General features: G+C 47.8%; 2 protein-coding genes and 1 long non-coding RNA gene across 3 annotated transcripts; 2 read left to right on the forward strand and 1 right to left on the reverse strand.

Annotated features, from left to right (window-relative positions):
• The first annotated feature begins 1677 nt into the window (after nt 1–1677).
• On the forward strand, nt 1678–13452 carry nwd1 (NACHT and WD repeat domain containing 1). The gene is made up of 19 exons (XM_030433344.1): nt 1678–2070; nt 2888–2973; nt 3080–3196; nt 3535–3889; nt 3967–5278; nt 5421–5624; nt 5703–5856; nt 6199–6316; nt 6650–6814; nt 6899–7096; nt 7823–7945; nt 8025–8230; nt 8327–8596; nt 9395–9485; nt 9843–9991; nt 10957–11230; nt 11366–11919; nt 12226–12331; nt 13015–13452. Exons 1-19 carry the CDS (start codon nt 1890–1892, stop codon nt 13329–13331), a joined length of 4980 nt encoding a protein of 1659 aa, XP_030289204.1. The 5' UTR covers nt 1678–1889; the 3' UTR covers nt 13332–13452.
• LOC115591374 (uncharacterized) lies at nt 5970–9470 on the reverse strand. Its single transcript, XR_003985948.1, has 4 exons — nt 9350–9470; nt 7805–9250; nt 7450–7725; nt 5970–6356 (listed from the first exon to the last, which is right to left on the reverse strand). It is a non-coding gene; the product is annotated as an uncharacterized LOC115591374 (long non-coding RNA).
• Nucleotides 13453–14212: 760 nt separating the features above from the next.
• pdzk1ip1 (PDZK1 interacting protein 1) lies at nt 14213–17418 on the forward strand. Its single transcript, XM_030433346.1, has 4 exons — nt 14213–14373; nt 16024–16147; nt 16680–16766; nt 17002–17418. Exons 1-4 carry the CDS (start codon nt 14307–14309, stop codon nt 17072–17074), a joined length of 351 nt encoding a protein of 116 aa, XP_030289206.1. The 5' UTR covers nt 14213–14306; the 3' UTR covers nt 17075–17418.
• Nucleotides 17419–19212: the final 1794 nt, after the last annotated feature.

Consider the following 19212-nt stretch of genomic DNA (forward strand, 5'->3'; position numbering starts at 1 on the left):
GTAAAAGTACCCATATCATGATGTTTAATTACTCCATTACAAGTAGAAGTTAATTTCTTTTGTAGATCTTAAGACATGGATGTTGGTATTATTATAAAAATGAGCACTTGTTCTGCAAAAGTAGCATAAAATGGACAAATATAGGAAGTAAAAGTACTCGGTTACTTTCCACCATGATTGTGTCACAGTAGCTGGAGACTCGTATCCTAAAGCAGCCAATCAGCAGCCTCCTCAGCAGAAGAGCGTCAAGCTGCAGTTCCTTTAACGTCCACTGGAGGCTGCAGTGATGAGACTGATGGTGTTGAAGTGAAGGATGAACCGTCAGCTCGTCTCTCTTCTTCTGAAGTCACGTTGTGTCAGTTCTTCCTTTGATTGACAGGTCTCGTACCTTATTAACACCTGTTGTGGTTTTTGCTGCTCTGCACCCTTTTGCCCATATTAGGACTTCCTGGCTCGGGTCTGTGAGGTGATGAGCCTCAGACGTCCACAGACACGTTCACACCTCAGAGCAGGTACAGAGCTGAAGTCTCCCAGCTGGAGTTTATGATGCAACGTCCTCAGAGAGCTGCAGGTCCACAGCTTCAACAACAGCCTGGAGGTAAAGGTGCAGAACAAACAGGTCTGCAGGATGAAGAGCTGGTTCATCATCATCATCATCAACAACAGGTCGTCTGCTGAGACCACGTCACTCACTGACACGCCTCTTTATAGTGGAGGTCAGTGCTCCTCATGGTTTAGAAAGAAATGTATGAAATATCTGCACTGAAGTCACTGAATGACTTAGAAGTGATCAAAAAAAGTTGATTTTTCGATAACAACAGAGGAGCGCTGTGACTCACCTGTGACTCACCTGTGACTCACCTGTACCTGACTGCTTGTGTTGATGATGGAGACTGTAACAGTCTGCAGGTGCAGCAGATGTTCTCTCGCTCCACAGTAGCTTTGTTATCCTCATTATTATCATCCTCGCCTTCCTCTTCCGTGTAATTAGTGCTGAGCTGCAGCTGTGAGCGGTGGCCCCCCGAGGGCCCGACTCCCACCGGCCCGCTCAGTAAACACTCAGGTGAGCTCAGCACCGAGCCGCTGATGAGCAGGTACAGTGTGTGTATTCTCCAGTCCAGTGGGTAACGATACTAAAACCCACAGAGAACACATGATTTCTTTTCACCGTTACAATAATCTAAACGATCATCTTGTTCTCCGTCACCTTCAGTTATAGAATCAGCTGATTAGCACGAGTCATTTATTTCTTTTGCTGAATGTAACTGTAAATTAGAGTTTGATCTAAAGCTAAAACGGTTTGGGTCGGTTCAGCTGGAACAATCACTTTCCACTCACTCGTTTGTTCTTGTAAATATCCTCTTTCTTTCTATTTAACTTGATCCATAGTTGTCTGATTCTTTTTTTGTTCTGATAACTTGTTGCTTCTTGAGCTGTTGTAACAAGTGAATTTCCCCATTGTGGGATAAATAAAGCCAATCTAATCTAATCTAATCTAAATTATACTAAATTATTTAGTATAACATTTTATTTAAAACCATTATTTTGTGCTTGCTGAGATTGAACCAGACTGAAACACAGACAGTCTCCAGGTGAACTGCTCTGTGTTTCTGTTGATCCTCAGCCTCCTTCCAGGTTCTGCTTAATCATTAAAAAGCATCAGAGGAACAATGTTGTTTGGTTTTCATGCAGTTATTTCAGTTTTGATTTGATGACTAAACAGCAGAGCACTGACAGGTTCACTGACAGGTTCACTGCAGGTCATGTGGGAGCTCTGGTTGTCCTGGAGGAAACTCTCTGAGGGAAACTAAAGAGCAGCTGAGGGAGGGACAATGAGACTCCTGGAGCAGACTGAATAAGAAGAAACAGAAGGTTCCAGGCTGAACACGATGGCGGAGCGTCCAGCAGCAGCAGGAGGAGCAGCAGGAGGAGCAGGAGGAGCAGCAGGAGCAGCAGGAGGAGCAGGAGAGGTCAGCCTGCAGGACGTCCTGAGGGGACGGACAGGTGGAGCTCAGAGGATGAAGTCCAGCTCCAACATGATCCGAGTGTTCATCAGCTCCACGTTCACAGGTCAGAACTGACTGATGATAATATGATGACTGCTGCTGTCTGTGTGTAGATGTGTGTGTCTGATCTTCACTGGAACATTTGTGGGTTCAAACCTGTTGGTCGTGTGTCATCACATCACTTCAGCCTATCAGAGGCAGTTTGTGAATGTGTAGAACAGACTGGTAGAGAGGACGAGGAGGAACATCGTCAGTGCTGATGTTTTGTGTTGTTTCTGTGACTGAAGGGATGAAATGAGTTTCTGAAATGTGTGTGAGCATCTGAAACATCTGAAACGACAATAAAAATAATATTTTGAACCTGATAAGAGAACCTGACTGTGAATCAGTGTGTGGATGTGCAGGTCAGGAGTGTAGCAGCAGACGGAGGGTCGATGGAATATGAAACATCGAGGATTTAAGACGGGGCGCTCGGACAAAAACAACATGAACGACTGTGACTTCTAAAATCATCTGTAACGAGCTTCAACGTGTTAACACACAGTCCAACTGTCAGAAAGAAGTTGAATCTATAAAATGTGTTTGAATTGATTTGATTAAATTTAATGAGAAAAAAAACTGAGTGGAAGCTGCAGCAGAAGATAAAGAAGAGCAGCAGGAGACTTCATCAAGTTTATAACTTCACATCGATCTGATTCATGTCACTGATCTGTTGATGCTCCTCAACACACCGACTCTAACGTCTGTCTGCATGCCTGTCTGCCTGACTGACTGTCTGTCTGCCTGACTGACTGTCTGTCTGTCTGACTGACTGCCTGTCTGTCTGCATGCCTGTCTGACTGCCTGCCTGTCTGTGTGTCTGTGTGTCTGTCTGTGCTCAGATATGAGCAGTGAGAGAAAAGCTCTGCTGGAGAGATCTTACCCAGAAGTCCTTGCTTTCTGTCGCAGTCTGGGGCTGGTGTTTGAGGTCAGTCTTCCTCTTATAATCAATACAGTAATAAGTTATACACTGTATGATATGTATATATATATAAATATGTGCCCACTGATCAGCACGGTCACTTCCTGTTCAGGTGGTGGATCTGTGCTGGGGGATTCGAGGCGTGGTGTCTGGAGACCACGAGGCGTCTGAGGTCTTCCTGCAGGAGATCAGGAGCTGCAAGAAGATTTCAGCCGGTCCCACTTTCATCGTGAGTCTCAGCTTTCAAATCACAGTTCAGATTTTATTTTGCTTCAGTGATATGAGAAGTTTTCTGTGACGCAGTCTGAAGGTTGTTTGTTTTAACGATTCTGTAGCGTCACATCTTAAAAGTACTGATGGATCAAACTGCTGAAGTTCTGCTCCGGTTGTTTGTTTCATGTTAAACTTCATGACTGATCAAAAGCTTTAAAGTCTTTTGTGTGGAGGTTCCTGCAGCTGTTAGCTCCCATAAACTACACAATTGTTTTAAATCTGATCTGATTCTGATCAATAATTCAGTCCAAGTTTCTTCTTCTACTCATTATTTTCCTGTGTTGGGCTCCAAAGGCTCTGCTGGGGAACAGGTACGGCCACCGAGCTCTTCCTCGCCTCATCCCGGAGAAGCAGTTTCAAGCTCTTTTGTCCAAACTTGCCAGAAACCCTGAAGGCATCAAACAGCTGAGTCACTGGTTCTTAAAAGACAACAATGCTGTCCCGCCCACCTACGTCCTCCAGCCAATCACAGCTCACTTCCCCCACTACAGCGACCTGCGACCTGAGTGTGGGCCTCAGCGGGACAAAAATGTCCTTTCTTGGCGTTTCACAGAGACTCAACTGTTGCAGCTCCTACGCTCCGCCGCCACGGACGCCGAGGCAGCCGGTGACATCACAGCTGAGCAGAAACAAGACTTCTTCACATCAGGTCAGAGACGCCGCTCAGTTTGTCTACGTGTCTCAACGTGTCTGTGAGGTCTGAGTGTCTTCCTCTTCTGTCCACAGTCACAGAGCAAGAGTTCAAGGAGGGTTTGTGGAACGACGCCCCCGAAGCCTCGGCTCTGCTCTTCGTCCGAGAGATTCCCCGTCAGAAGGTGAGGGACGGTCCCAAGCGTTTCGCCAGGTTTGTGGATCTGACCGCCGACGGCCTGCTGGATGCAGAAGCTCAGGGACTCCTCACCGGCCTGAAGTCCCGCCTCTACGACAAGTCGCAGAAGATCCTCAACCTGCACTGTGTGGAGCTCAGCAAAGGAAGCATCGACCCGAAACGTAAAGAGCACGCTCAGTACCTGGACGGTGTCTGCGAGCAGTTCGTCTCCCAGATGAAGTCCAGGATCGAAGCAGCAGTGGATCCATCGGTGGACGGGAGGCACCGGAGGATCCTGGGAAACACGGAGGAAGAAGGGGGAGAAATCTCAGACTGGCTGGTTGAGGAAGTTGCATGGCACACGACTGTGAGTGCTGAGCTCTGCAGGGATCTCTACGGCAGGGAGGGGCTTCTGGGTAAGCTCTGCCTCACCATGTGGGAGTCCACTAATGTCCGTCACGGCCCGCTGGTGGTGCACGGGGCAGCTGGGATGGGTAAGACGGCTCTGCTGAGCAAACTGGCGCAGGAGATGCGTAGCGTCCTGGACGCCGGGGCGGTGGTGGTGATCAGGCTGCTGTCGGCTCGTCATCCTCAGAGACTCGACATCGACCACGTCCTCCGCAGCATCTGCTTCCAGATCTGTCTGGCCTGTGGTTTGGCTCCACCCTCGCCGCTGACGGCCAACACTTACCTGGAGCTGCTCAGGTTCTTCAGGAACGTCCTCTCAGAGGTTTCCCAGCAGGGCAACACTCTGCTCATCCTCCTGGACGCTCTGGATCAGCTCTCAGACCAACATCACGCCCACAAACTCCACTGGCTGCCAGCCAGCGTCCCGCCCAACGTCCACCTGGTGGTTTCCATGGATACTAACAGCGAGGTCTTCGCCAACATGCGGCTGAAGTTCGGGACCTCAGGGAGTTTCTTTGAAGTGGAGCGTTTGTCTCGTGATGACGGGAAACAGATGGTGGAGTCGTACCTGAGAGCTTCTCAGCGAACTTTGACGCCTGAGCAGAGCGTCGCCGTGCTGAACAGCTTCGAGCCGACCGGCTGTCCTCTGCACCTCAAACTGATCCTGTCTGTAGCCAGACGCTGGACGTCCTTCAGCCCGCTCACAGGCCTGCGCCTGGGCGCCAACTCACAGGAAATGATGTCACAGCTCTTACTGATGCTGGAGGACAAACATGGGAAGGAGTTGGTGGGCGGAGCCTTAACATACATCACTCTGGCAAGGTGAGAGGATCGTGGTGCAGCCGTCACTCTGGTTCAAAGATTTAAAAATTTAATTTGGTGTTAAATCTGTATGCTAATGCTAATTAGCCGTCTGCCATAAGATGAGAACAGAGTGAGAGAAAACACTGTGACATCTCCACAGGGACGGTCTGCTGGAGGCGGAGCTGCGTGATGTCATGTCCCTGGATGATGATGTCATCAGTGCAGTGTATAAATATTCCCTCCCTCCAACCCCCTCGCTGATCCGGCTGCCCCCCTTCCTCTGGGCCCGACTCAGACGGGACCTCGAGGATCACCTGGAGGAGCGCTGGACGGGTGGAGTCGCCGCCATCGGCATCAACAGCCGGTAAATTTAAAAAACAAGGATCAGAATCTGTCCGGTTAAATGTCTGAGTCAAATCTGTGTGAGTCTGTTTGTGTGAAGGCGTCTGTGCGAGGCAGTCTCAGCTCGGTATCTGACATCAGAGCAGCGGGGGCGGAGCCTCAGGATCCTGGCTGAGTACTTCCTGGGTCGATGGTCGGGGAAACTGAAGCCGGCGGCTCTGCCGGGCCTGTCGCTGCTCCTGTCTGACAGAAAGGTACCAGCGACTCCTTAAGAAACTAAAGAAACTGATTTGACACAAGAAAGAAAGAACAGCTCGTGATTTGTATCAAAGAATCAGTGATGTAAGAATCAAAGGTCCACTAAGCAGTGTTATAATATTTTATTACGAGCCTCAGAATCACACAGAACCGCAGAGCGAAGTCCAGAACAAAATTCTTTCTTTAAATCAAGTCACACAAATCAAACAGAGGAAACATGAGAAATGTTGACGTGACAAACTGGAACTATTTTACAGAACCTGAAGAAACACGTGAACTCTCGTCTGTACAAATGTTCTTGTTCGTGGCGTGTTCTGATTGGTTCTGTTGGGCCACAGGTCCCGCCCCAGCCGCTGTGGTTTGCTCCAGGATTGGCTAACGTCAGGAAGCTCCAGGAGCTGCCGCATCACCTGCTGCATGCTGGTCTGTGGGACGAGCTGCGACAGGAAGTCATCGGTAACAGAATCATCCAGTTACTCTGCCGACCCAGTTTACACTTTACGAACCAGAACCAAAAGAAAAGTCACCATCAGATCATAAACATTAAAACATGATGTTGAGCACGGTAATGACATATAAACGTAAATATGTTTAAACGTTATAGATGTTATATATTGATCACACACACGATCAGTGAGTGTGATGAGCTCAAACACTTTGATCTGTAACTTTCATCATCTGTTGACTTTATTACAGTGTTTTCTTTTTATGATCATTTTACTAGAGAACAAATTATTGATCACATTTAAAGTCACATTTTGTCTCAGTGGACTCTGGTTCTGGTTCCAGGCAGCGCTGAGTGGCTGTACTGTAAGAGCCGGGTCTGTGGGGTGTCCAGTGTGATCCAGGACCTGGACCAGTGCTCCCAGTACATGGACTGCACTGAGACCAGACTGGTCCGAGACACTCTGGTCCTGATGAAACCCAGTCTGGACTTCCTGGATGGTCACATGGGTCAGTGATTCTTCCTCGGTACTGTTGTGACGTTTAAAGAACTTTATTTATCATCAGAGCAGAAACGTTTCCTTCTGGTTTCAGACATGTCGCTGTTTTACACCGAGCTGTTGGCCAGACTCTGGTCCTTGGCCACGCCCTTCCCCTCCGTGATTGGCCGGCTGTGTAGCCAATGCGAGGAGTGGTTACTGATGTGTCCGGAGCCGATCCTCCTTCCTAAGTGCAGCTTCCTGCAGCAGCCAGGAGGGGCGCTGCAGCGCACACTGACCGGACTGACGGGAGGTCAGAAAGGATTTGTTTTATTTCAAATCAAACTGTCAGAAGGTTTAAAGGGATATTCCGGTGAAGTTTAATCCATGGTCTAACACACCGTGACACCGAGTAACACCCCCCTCGAGAGATCAAGTTTTCTGACCGCTAGCTTACGTAGTTTAAGCATCCTCAGAAAAGACCACACGATAACAGCACACTGCAGTTTATGCCTCTACCAAGAACCCGCCATCAAAAAGCCACAAATAATGCTCAGAACAGCACCAAACTGCAGCAACAGTACAAACAGGGTCCAGCACACAGTTCAAGTCATCAAACATCTGCTAGCTTAACCTGATTTCTATTGTAAAGAGAACACAACTCACCTCTCTCCTGCAGCAGCGTGCTCGTCGTGGGGAAGCCCTGTATCGATTCAGTCATCGTCCGTTGATGATGTCACGTGACTGCAGTGGGTTCAGATCAGCTGTGCTCAGCCTGAACAGAACCACTCCTGACTGATGAGTGACAGCCGCTGGAGGCAGGAGGTCCGGTCTGACTATCTGACAGCAGCTGGTTCTGTTCACATGTCTCTGCTGTCCTGGTGGATCCGAGTTTATGATTTACAGATGAATGTGATGCAGTGACAGTTACAGGAAGTTAATCTGTTGAAAATGATAAATATTCAGGTGAGGAGCATTAAAACCAGCTGTTCTGAGTGGTTGAGCTCACCGCAGGTCTGACCTGTCTCGGTGTCTCCAGGTGTCCTCTGTGTGGACGTCAGCGTGGAGGCGGAGCTTCTGCTGGCAGGTTCTGATGACGGCGTGGTGGCGGTGTGGAGCCTCGCGGACCAGCAGCTCATTCACTTCCTGCTGGGACACACAGGTCAGTCTGAGATAATCCATGAGTCATCTTTAATCATGTTTTTAATAATGACTAATTATTGTGTCATTTTGATTGGCAGGGGCAGTTCTGTCTGTCAGAGTGACTGACAGCTCCGCCCACTGTCTCTCATTGGCTGCTGACGGCTCTCTGAGGAGGTGGAGCCTGATGGACGGCCAGCAGCTTCTCTGCATCCAGGAGGCGGTGCCTGTTGACTCCGCCCCTTCATCGGTGCACCTCCACCTGTGTGAGCAGAACCAGGCGCTGTTTGTCTACAGCAGCACACAGGTAGTCGGGTTCTACTGCATGAAGAACAACTGTTGATCTGGTTCTGGGAGGAGTTCTACAGTTTGGACCTGAACAGGTGTGTGTCTGATGTTCCAGGTGAAGGTGTGGAAGCTGGACGGCTCTGAGCTCCTCAGCAGCAGCAGCAGTGATGATGATGGAGGCTCGGTGGTTCTGGGAGTTCTGGGAGATTCAGTGTTTTCTCTGTGTGGTTCCGGTCGGGTCAGAATCTGTCATCCTGTCAGCGGGACTCAAACTGTGGAGACGCAGCTGGAGAACTGTCAGGGAGGTCTCACTCTGGTGAAGTCTGTTACGTTACAGAAACACGGGAAAGTGTTCATCGTTTCTGCAGAAGGATTCCTCCATCAGGTGAGTAACTAAGTACATTTACTCGAGTACTGTACCTGAGCTCAGATCTGAGGTACTTTACTTTGAGTCTTTTCATGCTGCTTTCTTCTTCAACACGTCTCAGAAGGAAACAATGTATTTTTACTTCACTAGTTACTTCACAGCTTTAGTTACTTTACACAAAACGTGAAAACATTCGAGTAACTGAACTGATTTATTGATCAGCTGATTATTAGTCAAATAGGTTAATAAGAAATGATCGACTACAAACAAACATTTGAAGGTTTCAGTTTCACAGTGTGAAGATTTGATGCTTTTGTCCTTTGAATGATTCAGTCACACGTTTACTGAAGTTACATTTTGACTTTTACTTGTAACAGAGTATTTATACTGTGTGGTTTTAGTACTTTACTGTAGTAAAGTATCTGAGTACTTCCTCCAGCGCTGCCAGGAGAGTATCCTGTATCTGTATCAGACTTTTGGTCCTCAGTTTATTTTCCTCTTTATTCCTACGATCGTCTCACTGCTGGAAACTTGTTCCCATGTTAAACTGCTCAGTACGGAAGCCCAGAGGGACAAATGACGAGATCTTTGAGTCTGGTCTATGTTGTTTCTCTTCTGTGTTTATGACTTTGTTTAACTCTGGTGACAAAGACGAGAATCTTATTTTTCCATCTGTGAAAACACATGAAACAAAAAAGAAGATTTTTTTTTTCATGTGTGAAACTGAGTGGAAGAAAAACACATTTCAGGAGAATGTGTGTTTAAACTGACATGACTGATGAAGATGAAGCTGATGAAGATGTTTCCTGTCTGCAGGTCTCCAGGTCCGGCAGACAGACGGCCGCTGAGTTTCCTCTGGTTCCGTCTTTACTTTCAGTCACTATAGATGAAAAAATCCTGATAGCAGGTACGACTTGTTTTAATTAAATCACATTATCGCTCTGATTATATTATCATATTGATTATATTATGTTGTTAGATCTCAGATGGTGTTCAGAGATGTTTCAGTAGTTCTTTAAGTTGTATTCTTAATACATTAATATTTATTATTTATTGCTGCCTTTTCATTAATATTAAGTCCACTGGAAACATTTTACTGAAGCAGCTTCAACAAGAAAAACCATCAAGACTCAAACGTTTATATCACAGCTCAGTTTTCACCACTGAAGAATTTTTCTGGCTTAGACAAGAAAACCAGCTGAAAGTGTGTGAGTGGTTTAATGTGTGTGTGAGCGTGACGTCCTGCAGCTGTGGTTCTGTGCAGGCAGCGATCGGACTCTGAGCCTCTTCAATGTGGACCGAGACTCTGTGGACAGAATCCTGGACCTCCAGCACGACGACAGCGTTCTGTCCGCCTGCGTCTCCTCAGACAGCCGGCTGCTCGTCTCCGGAGCTGCTGACCAGCTCATACGAGTAACACACACACGCACGCACGCACGCACGCACGCACGCACACACACACACACACACGCACGCACACACACACACTTTCAATGTTATAAACAGACAGAATAACATGTCTGCTGCTTCAACGTTACAGCTCATCCAGCTAGCTGAGCGTTAGCAGTAAAACCCACCATGGTTACATTGTTTTCTTCACAATAAGAGCGTTGCTGTCATGTTACTAGAACGCTTTTACTGTGAAGCAGCTGCAGGAAAACAACAACAACACACATTTAGTGTCAAGTAGAAAATACTTCACCCGATGATATAAAGTCCTCCTCTCCTCCTCCTGATGATATAAAGTCCTCCTCTCCTCCTCCTGATGATATAAAGTCCTCCTCTCCTATAAGCCTCCTGATGATATAAAGTCCTCCTCTCCTCCTGATGATATAAAGTCCTCCTCTCCTCCTCCTGATGATATAAAGTCCTCCTCTCCTCCTCCTGATGATATAAAGTCCTCCTCTCCTCCTCCTGATGATATAAAGTCCTCCTCTCCTCCTCCTGATGATATAAAGTCCTCCTCTCCTCCTCCTGAGGATATAAAGTCCTCCTCTCCTCCTCCTGAGGATATAAAGTCCTCCTCTCCTCCTCCTGAGGATATAAAGTCCTCCTCTCCTCCTCCTGATGATATAAAGTCCTCCTCTCCTCCTGAGGATATAAAGTCCTCCTCTCCTCCTCCTGATGATATAAAGTCCTCCTCTCCTCCTCCTGATGAAAAAAGTCTCCTCTCCTCCTCTGAGATATAAGTCCTCCTCTCCTCCTCCTGATGATATAAAGTCCTCCTCTCCTCCTGATGATATAAAGTCCTCCTCTCCTCCTCCCGATGATATAAAGTCCTCCTCTCCTCCTCCTGAGGATATAAAGGACTTTATATCCTCAGGAGGAGGAGATGACATCACAGCAGCATCATCTGTGTGTTCCTGTTGTTCTCTCAGATCTGGTCGGTGACCACCGGAGCTCTGTTGGACTCTCTGTGTGGTTCAGATTCTCCCGTCACTTCTCTCGTCCTTTATAACAACGTGGTGATTTCTGCCTCGGCTGCTGCTGCCTGCGTTCATCTGTGGAGTCTGAAGTACGACACCCGACACAAACCGGTCGCCCACATCCCTGCAGGCTGCGCCCACGTCGCCGTCACTAAAGACACGGATCAAGTTTTCTACGTCCGACAGCAGAGTCAGAGGGAGGTGATCAGCTGGAACAGCCTCACAGGTCAGAGCGAAGCAACATGTTCTGTTCATCAAACTCAAACTGATTCATAAATGGAGGCAGATGTTTGTGATGGCAGCGTCCGCAGGTGGAGCTTCCAGCTGTTGTGTCTCTAACGCCTCCTCCTGGTCCCTGCAGGATCTCTATCAGAGCGTTTGGCGGTCTCTGCTGAGGTTTGCTGTCTGGAGTTGGCTCAGAACAAACGGCTGCTGCTCTGCGGTCTGACCACCGGGACCGTCCTCATCTACCCGCTGGCTCTGCCTCAGGAGACGCTCTGCATCCCCCCTCCAGAGAGCCTCTCCAGGGTGCTCTGCCTGGCCGTCAGCCCCCAGGAGAAGCACGTGGCGGTGGCCTACGAGGACTCTGTGCGTTTGTTCGAGATCACCACCAGAGACAGCTTCCCCACGGTGGAGGGACCGCTGAGGGCCTTCCCCCTGTCCCTGCTCCACGGCCCGCCGTCCTCCATGGCGCTGCTGTCGGACCGCTGGCTGCTGTACGGGACGAGCTGCGGGGAGGTGAAGCTCCACGACTTCAGCAGCGGCAGCAGCTCTGATCTGGAGCCTCACCGCAGCAGAGTCACCTGTGTGACGGGCAGCAGCTGGGGGACCCACGCTCTGGTGGGCTCCGAGGACGCCGTTCAGAGGCTGTGGGCCCTCAACCCGCTGGTCCTGGACCACACCATGGAGTACAAGGTCAGAACCACCTGCACTCAAGCACCAGAGGAAGTGATGTCAGAACAGACTGTACATTATGTACATTTTACAAAACAGCAGCTTATTTTATCAATTCTGCTGATTTAAGAACACTGTTCTTCCCTCAGCCGTTAAAACAAGAACACACAGCAGCTGTGTTCGGTTCACTTTCATACAAATACCTTTAAAATCTCCATAGGATTCTGTTTTGATACCACAGGGAACAAAATGTTTTGTGTGTGATTATTAAACCAGCTGGGACAGTTTCTAGAGACTTTAATGAGAGTTTATTCTGTTGTTGTCCAGGGTTTCTTCTTCGAGGGCGTCCTCTCAGCTGCGTTCTCTGACAGCGACCAGTTCGTCTTCACAGGATCTCAGGACAGAACCGTCAAAGTGTGGGACGTCTCCTCAGGTACGGACTCGTGTGGACCGACTCACAAACTGTTTCTGAAAGACTTGATTCATTCCTGCTGCACGTCTCTGCAAGACGCCGGTCGCCGTGTGCTTCTGTCTCGCTTTAAGTCACTCAAAAGATTTCCTGTCATTGTTAGTTTGTCTTTGGATCTGTGTCTGAGCTGTCAGGACCGGGCCACAGTTAACAGTTCTGGATCAGAACAGAATAGTGTTGAAGTCCTGTGTTCCTCAGCACAACCTGTCAGGAGGTTTTTATGTTTTTGGGTCATCCGTCCGGCTGTCACATTCTCGAGAACGTGATATTTCAAGAACACATTCAGAATCAGGAGACAGACTCCGGCACACGGTCCCGGTTCACCTGCAGTCACGTTTAATGACGACACAGTTTTGGTACTTGGACCTTCATCAGGTTAATCTACAAAGGTACCAAAGCGTTGCCGTCATTAGATGAGACAGCAGGTGAACCGGACCGTGTGCCGGAGTCTTTCTCCTGCATGTCCTCTGTTCGACTCGTCTCCTCGCTCTGTCACACAACGTCACCTGACTTCCTCCTTTGCTTTACATGTCAGCCACTAGACATCAACAGAACCCGCCTCACATGAACACCATGTCAACAAACCACAGTGGAGGTCGTAGTCCAGGTTCTGTCGTCACTCAGCTGTTTGTGTTTGTTCCTGTCAGGAAAGCTGCTGTACGTTCAGTACGTCTACGCCCCGGTCGTCAGGATGGTGACCTTCAGGAACGGCTTCGTGGCGTTGTCTCAGCAGGGCGCCGTCATCAAGGAGGTGTTTCGCTGTCCGGACCACGTCAGTCCAGACTACAACCCTCTGAGGAACGTCAAGGCCCAGTACCGGGTCACCTCCCGGGAGAAGAATCAAGACGACCAGCAGAGCGCCGCGTCCGACCTGAAGGACTTCAACCCGGCCCAGTTCAACCTGAACCTCATGAGCATGCTCAGATCCAAACCCTCCTCCTCCTCCACCTGCCTTATTCTGTAGAGCGCCGGGCCCAGACTGGCACCACAGGACCTCCAGGAGCCTCAGGTTCTGGAGGGTTTCAAAACCAAAAGGAAAAATCGATTTTTATCATCAAGAAAAAGATTCGTTCAGTCGTTCAAACTCCACATTTTCAAAATCTGTTAAAACTTCCTCAGTCTGACCAAAAGAGATAAATACTGAAGCTGCAGAGATTATTCAATCAGTCCGTTAATAAATAATCTCCAGCTATTCTGATAATCAATAGTTCAGTTTGAGTTTTATTCCAGCAGGTTAAATGTGAATATGTAGTTGTAAACTGAATATGTGACGTCTAACAGAACACACAGCCCATCAATGAATCCACTGAAGAATCAACAATGAAAATATTGTCTGGTTGTGGATCAGAACACTTTCGTCTGCTGATAGAACTCAAATGTAACAGCTAACGGTGCTAACGACACATTTCAGCCACGTTTTGGTAAATGTGAGTATTTCCAGAGTGTACCGGCTGAGTTGGACCTGATTATTCTGCGGCGCTGTTTGAGATGTTTCGTCTGGACTCGATGTGACATCAGCGCCCGGACGGTCCGTCTGAACTGAACTGATCCTTTCTCTGGCTGTTGGGTCCAGACAGCGTGTCAGATGTCAGTTAACGTGACAGCTGCTGCCTGAAGGTGAGAAGCTGCTGGTTCGTGTTTGTGGAGGTTTCACTGAGCAGAGACTCACATCTGCAGTCTGCTTATCAACGAACAAACTCAGGAAGCGTTTCTCCTCCTGAGGCCGTAAAGCCAGAGAGCAGAGGAAAGCTCTTCCTGTGAATCAGTCTTTATTGTTAGTTTGAGTTAAACATTAACAGACCTGCTGCTTCACCTGACAAACAACAGCTCCACCTGAACACTGAGCTTCACTCTGCCGTCGCCGTCCAGGGATAAAGTTTCACTGCTGCAGCTTCAGCTCTCTTCTTCTGTTCTGCTTCAGTCGCAGCGACAATCAGCGATGGAGAAACTTTCTGCAGTGATTTCCTGTTTGCTGCTGACGGTCGCAGCAGTGACGGCGCAGGCAGGTAGGAGCTGACAGACAGACAGGTAGAGCTGACAGACAGACAGGTAGGAGCTGACAGACAGACAGGTAGAGCTCACAGACAGACAGGTAGAGCTCACAGACAGACAGGTAGAGCTCACAGACATACAGGTAGGAGCTGACAGACAGACAGGTAGAGCTGACAGACAGACAGGTAGGAGCTGACAGACAGACAGGTAGAGCTCACAGACAGACAGGTAGAGCTCACAGACATACAGGTAGGAGCTGACAGACAGACAGGTAGAGCTCACAGACAGACAGACAGGTAGAGCTGACAGACAGACAGGTAGGAGCTGACAGACAGACAGGTAGAGCTCACAGACAGACAGGTAGAGCTGACAGACAGACAGACAGGAGCTCACAGACAGGTAGAGCTGACAGACAGGCAGGTAGAGCTCACAGACAGGTAGAGCTCACAGACAGACAGGTAGGAGCTGACAGACAGACAGGAGCTCACAGACAGACAGGAGCTCACAGACAGGTAGAGCTCACAGACAGACAGGTAGAGCTCACAGACAGACAGACAGGAGCTCACAGACAGACAGACAGGTAGAGCTCACAGACAGGTAGAGCTCACAGACAGACAGACAGGTAGAGCTGACAGACAGACAGGTAGAGCTCACAGACAGACAGGTAGAGCTCACAGACAGACAGGTAGGAGCTGACAGACAGACAGGAGCTCACAGACAGACAGGAGCTCACAGACAGGTAGAGCTCACAGACAGACAGGTAGAGCTCACAGACAGACAGACAGGAGCTCACAGACAGACAGACAGGTAGAGCTGACAGACAGACAGGTAGAGCTCACAGACAGACAGGTAGAGCTCACAGACAGACAGACAGGTCGTGTGTAAACTGGTTTAGAGGTACAACTAAAGATATTCACACTGAGTAATTTTCGTTTCATTTGGTTTGTAAATCGTCAGACATTCATCCTGCAGAATTATGATTATAATTTGTCCAAGAAAGTTTTGAAACTCAAAGAAATTCAGTATATTAAAAGTAGTTTCAGATAACTTGAATATTTGTGACCGTCGGTGTGAATAAGAAGTTTGAAGACGTCAGTTTGAACTTTGAAATGTTTGTGTAATACAATCTTTAATCTTTGTGGATTCATTACCAGGTAACACCTGAATCAGATAAGTGAACGAGGAAGCAGCTTTTTATTTCCTGTTAATATCTCGACTGAGGTCAGAGTCTTCAGTGACTCTTGATGACAGGCTGTAAATAAGTTCTGAAGGACTGTTTCTGCATTTCAGCTGGAAATATTGTCTTTTCTGAGTTAATCTGACCCTAATTAATTAAAGCTTAATTAATCCTTAATGTGTCGATGTAAGCACACCAAACACTTTATGTATTTATTCAAGGTGTTGATCTGTTTTCTGTCGGCAGAGATTCTTTAATTTGTTCCTGAATTTGATAATAACACATAAGAGCTCCTCTGGTGGTCAAACACGGTATTACAAAAACAAACAAATAAAGAGTATTCAGTGTGCAGATATAAAACATCTCCAGATTAATTAACTGTCACATATTTATATATGCCTGAAAACATCTTCTGTGCGTGTGTGTGTGTGTGCGTGCGTGCGTGCGTGCGTGCGTGCGTGCGTGCGTGCGTGTGTGTGTGTTGCAGGGCAGTCGAAGGCCAGCGAGCGTCCGCTGCCTCAGTGGCTCACCGGCATCATCGCCGTCTCCGGCTTCCTCTTCCTCGCCTTCGTCTCCATCCTGGTGAAGAAGGCCTGGTGTGACTCCAGCAGGTTCGTCTTTAATCTGCTTGTATTATTATTATCATGATGTTTCTGTTTGACTCACTGGAACCTGTTTGTTGAAGTAAAACTACAAATGTGAGCTGCTGTTACTGAAGTTCTTCTGTAAATGTCAAATATTTTCAGTTTCTCCAAATCAAATTTTGTTCTTATTTCTGTTTTACGTCGGTGACTACAATATATTATTCTTATAATCATCATACTTTTGGGTTTCAGTTTGTTGGTTTGAAGGGAAATAACTGTGGGAATTGTTTGTAGATATACACAATGGAAAATGTATAATAATAATAATGATGATCGGCAAACTGATTTGATAATTGTAGTTTGTGTTAGTCGGTCCTCATCGTCACGTCTGCCTCTCTGAATGTCTCTCAGTGTCACTAAGATTCAGCTGTCCATGAATAAAAACATGTGTTGAGCCCAATTCAGCTCTTCAAATCTTAATTTTCTGATATTTAAGAGAGAAAGTTAAAAATAAGATCAGTTTAATAATGTGGTCCTGATGAAGAGCGTCTGTCTGCAGGGAGAAGGTTTCTGTGGACTCAGAGAAACAAAATGAATTCATCATGACCAACGGAAACACCTACGACACTCAGCTGAGCGCCGTCAGGTGAGAACAACCTGCATTAGTTCTGTTGTCACGAGGCGAACGCTTTATATTCAGTCGTCTTTATTCAAAGACAAAAGAATTATCTTCATTTACTACGTGTTCATAAAACTGGATTAAATTGAACAATGTTGTTCTAATAAAATCATTATTACAGTTTTAAAGTTTAAATAACTGTGTGTGTGTGTGTGTGTGTGTGTGTGTGTGTGTGTGTGTGTGTGTGTGTGTGTGTTACCAGGAGCCAAGAATACAGAAACGCCTACGACAACCTGGTGATTGACAGCACTGACGACAAAGTTACTGCCATGTGACATTGTGCTGTGATCCTATTGGCTGCCTGAACGCGGTCGTCTGGATGGAGAAACACCAATAGTAGAACGTCTCTGGAAACACACACACACAGAAATCTTTTTATAAAATTGTACATTTAAACTTGATGCTGTCTCAAATGTGTTTGTTTGGTTGTACCTGATGACCGAGGCGGGCGGAGCTTACCTCACATGTCATCCATGTTGATTATGCTAACAAATATCTCCTGTGACTGATTGTTTGTGTTGTTGGTTTAGCAGAGTTGTGAGATGAAGTTGTGAGATGAAGTAGATGAGAATGTGTCTGTATTCTCCTGTGACATGTTCAGTAAACACGAGGAAACGCAGCCGTGTGTCCTGTGATCTGTGCTGAGTAATAAGTCATCCATGAAGAATGACTCTCGATTAATTATTAAACATGTTACCTCAGACCTGTTGTTGTTCTGACACACAGACTGACCTCAGACCTGTTGTTGTTCTGACACACAGACTGACCTCAGACCTGTTGTTGTTCTGACACAGACTGACCTCAGACCTGTTGTTGTTCTGACACACAGCTCATCATTCATAAGTTATTGTGTCACATTTTCACAGCTGGTTAAACATCAGCGTGTTTTTGACGAAGTCATCATCAGCAGAAAGTTTCTAATTAAAATGACTAACAGGCTCCCAAAGTAATGTGATTACTCGGTCAGGACGTGGTCTCAGCCCTGGTGGAATGAGACAGAGACTAAAGACAGACGGATCAGCTGCAGCATTTTACCTGACAGGCGAAGAGAAATCATTGATCATCTCGTGGCCAGTTTGATGTGATGACGGAGGGAGAACAGGCGAGCTTTGACAAAGTCCAACTAATGATGGTGAGACGACTGCAGGGAGGACCAGCGACGTGTATGTGGAGTGAAGACTGACCCGTGATCAGACAGAAGAGCTGTTGTAGCATATGTTGTTGAAAACGTTGATGCTGGTTCTGATAGAACGCTGTTCAGTGGAGCATGAGGACAGAACGGATCCACTTCCCGGGTATAAAGTCGTGTGCGCACCACAGACTTCCACAGAGTTTGGCGGGGTTGTGACGCTCAAGAGGTTTACTGTTCTGACCCGGCCAATGGGCAGCTGAGCACCAGAACTGGACCATGGAGCACTGGAAGAAGGTGGTCTGATGGTGTGGATGTCCCGCTCACCTGGGGAACAGAGGGCACCAGGATGCACTCTGGGTAGACGGCTATGGACAGCGTTCTGCTGGGAAACCTCGTTTCCTGCCAGTCACGCTGCAGACCAGCACACCCTTCATGAAAACGGTCTTCCTTGATGGCAGCAGCTTCTTTCTGAAGGGAACCCGCCCAGCTACGCTGCAGAACCGGGTCAGGAACACAACAACGAGTCAAGGTGCTGACTTGACTCCACATTCCTTAGATCTCAGTCCAGTCGAGCATCTGTGGGATGTGCTGGACAAACATGTCCGATCCATCGAGGCCCCAACTACACCACCACCTTCAGAGGACTCGTGGAGTCCATACCCAGGGGCGTATTTAGTCACTTGGGGGCCCAAAGCAGACCCAGTCACTGGGGCCCTCCACGTCCTCGTACTGCACTGACAAAAGTTTTATTCTCACCTCAACACAAGATCTTCAATGTGGGCAGCAGCAAGTAGGTTCAGCCTGGATATTGGTGTATCTTGTGTTACCAATTAGTTGAGCTAGATAAAGTCCTTAACACAAGAAGAGACAGAATTCCAACACGACTAGAACGGCTGTAAGTCATTTTGACCGCTAGATTTTAAACTCTATAATCTCTCATGTAAATATCCAACTGAGTGATGAATGGACTCTCAGGACTTTCCTCCGGGCTCTCCTGCTGCTGGTGCTCCTTGAATAAGATGCGGGCATTGATCCCAGCCAGGTCGAGGATGTTCTAGAAGCCCGCCACTGGGGGCGCCGTTTAGCTCAGTGGGTAGAGCGGGCGTCCCATGTACAGAGGCTTTGTCCTTGCTGCAGTGGACCTGGGTTCGACTCCAGGCCCGGGTCCCTTTGCTGCGTGTCACTCCCCCTCTCTTTCATATCTTCAGCTGTCCTGTCAATAAAGCCAAAGGCAAAAAGAAAAGGAAGACCGCCACTGGCCATCTTCCTTTGATGGAGGAC

This window comes from Sparus aurata, chromosome 11 (genome assembly GCF_900880675.1).
Source record: "Sparus aurata chromosome 11, fSpaAur1.1, whole genome shotgun sequence".
NCBI classification, from domain to species: domain Eukaryota; kingdom Metazoa; phylum Chordata; class Actinopteri; order Spariformes; family Sparidae; genus Sparus; species Sparus aurata.

Bases quoted from the DNA above. Each gene is read 5' to 3' on its own strand.
- nwd1 (XM_030433344.1), top strand. From the start codon at position 1,890: ATGGCGGAGCGTCCAGCAGCAGCAGGAGGAGCAGCAGGAGGAGCAGGA. The intron at 7,946-8,024 runs GTCAGTCTGAGA...TTTGATTGGCAG, and splicing joins CTTCCTGCTGGGACACACAG to GGGCAGTTCTGTCTGTCAGA. The intron at 11,920-12,225 runs GTCAGAACCACC...GTTGTTGTCCAG, and splicing joins ACCACACCATGGAGTACAAG to GGTTTCTTCTTCGAGGGCGT.
- pdzk1ip1 (XM_030433346.1), top strand. From the start codon at position 14,307: ATGGAGAAACTTTCTGCAGTGATTTCCTGTTTGCTGCTGACGGTCGCA. The intron at 14,374-16,023 runs GTAGGAGCTGAC...TGTGTGTTGCAG, and splicing joins AGCAGTGACGGCGCAGGCAG to GGCAGTCGAAGGCCAGCGAG. The intron at 16,767-17,001 runs GTGAGAACAACC...GTGTGTTACCAG, and splicing joins ACTCAGCTGAGCGCCGTCAG to GAGCCAAGAATACAGAAACG.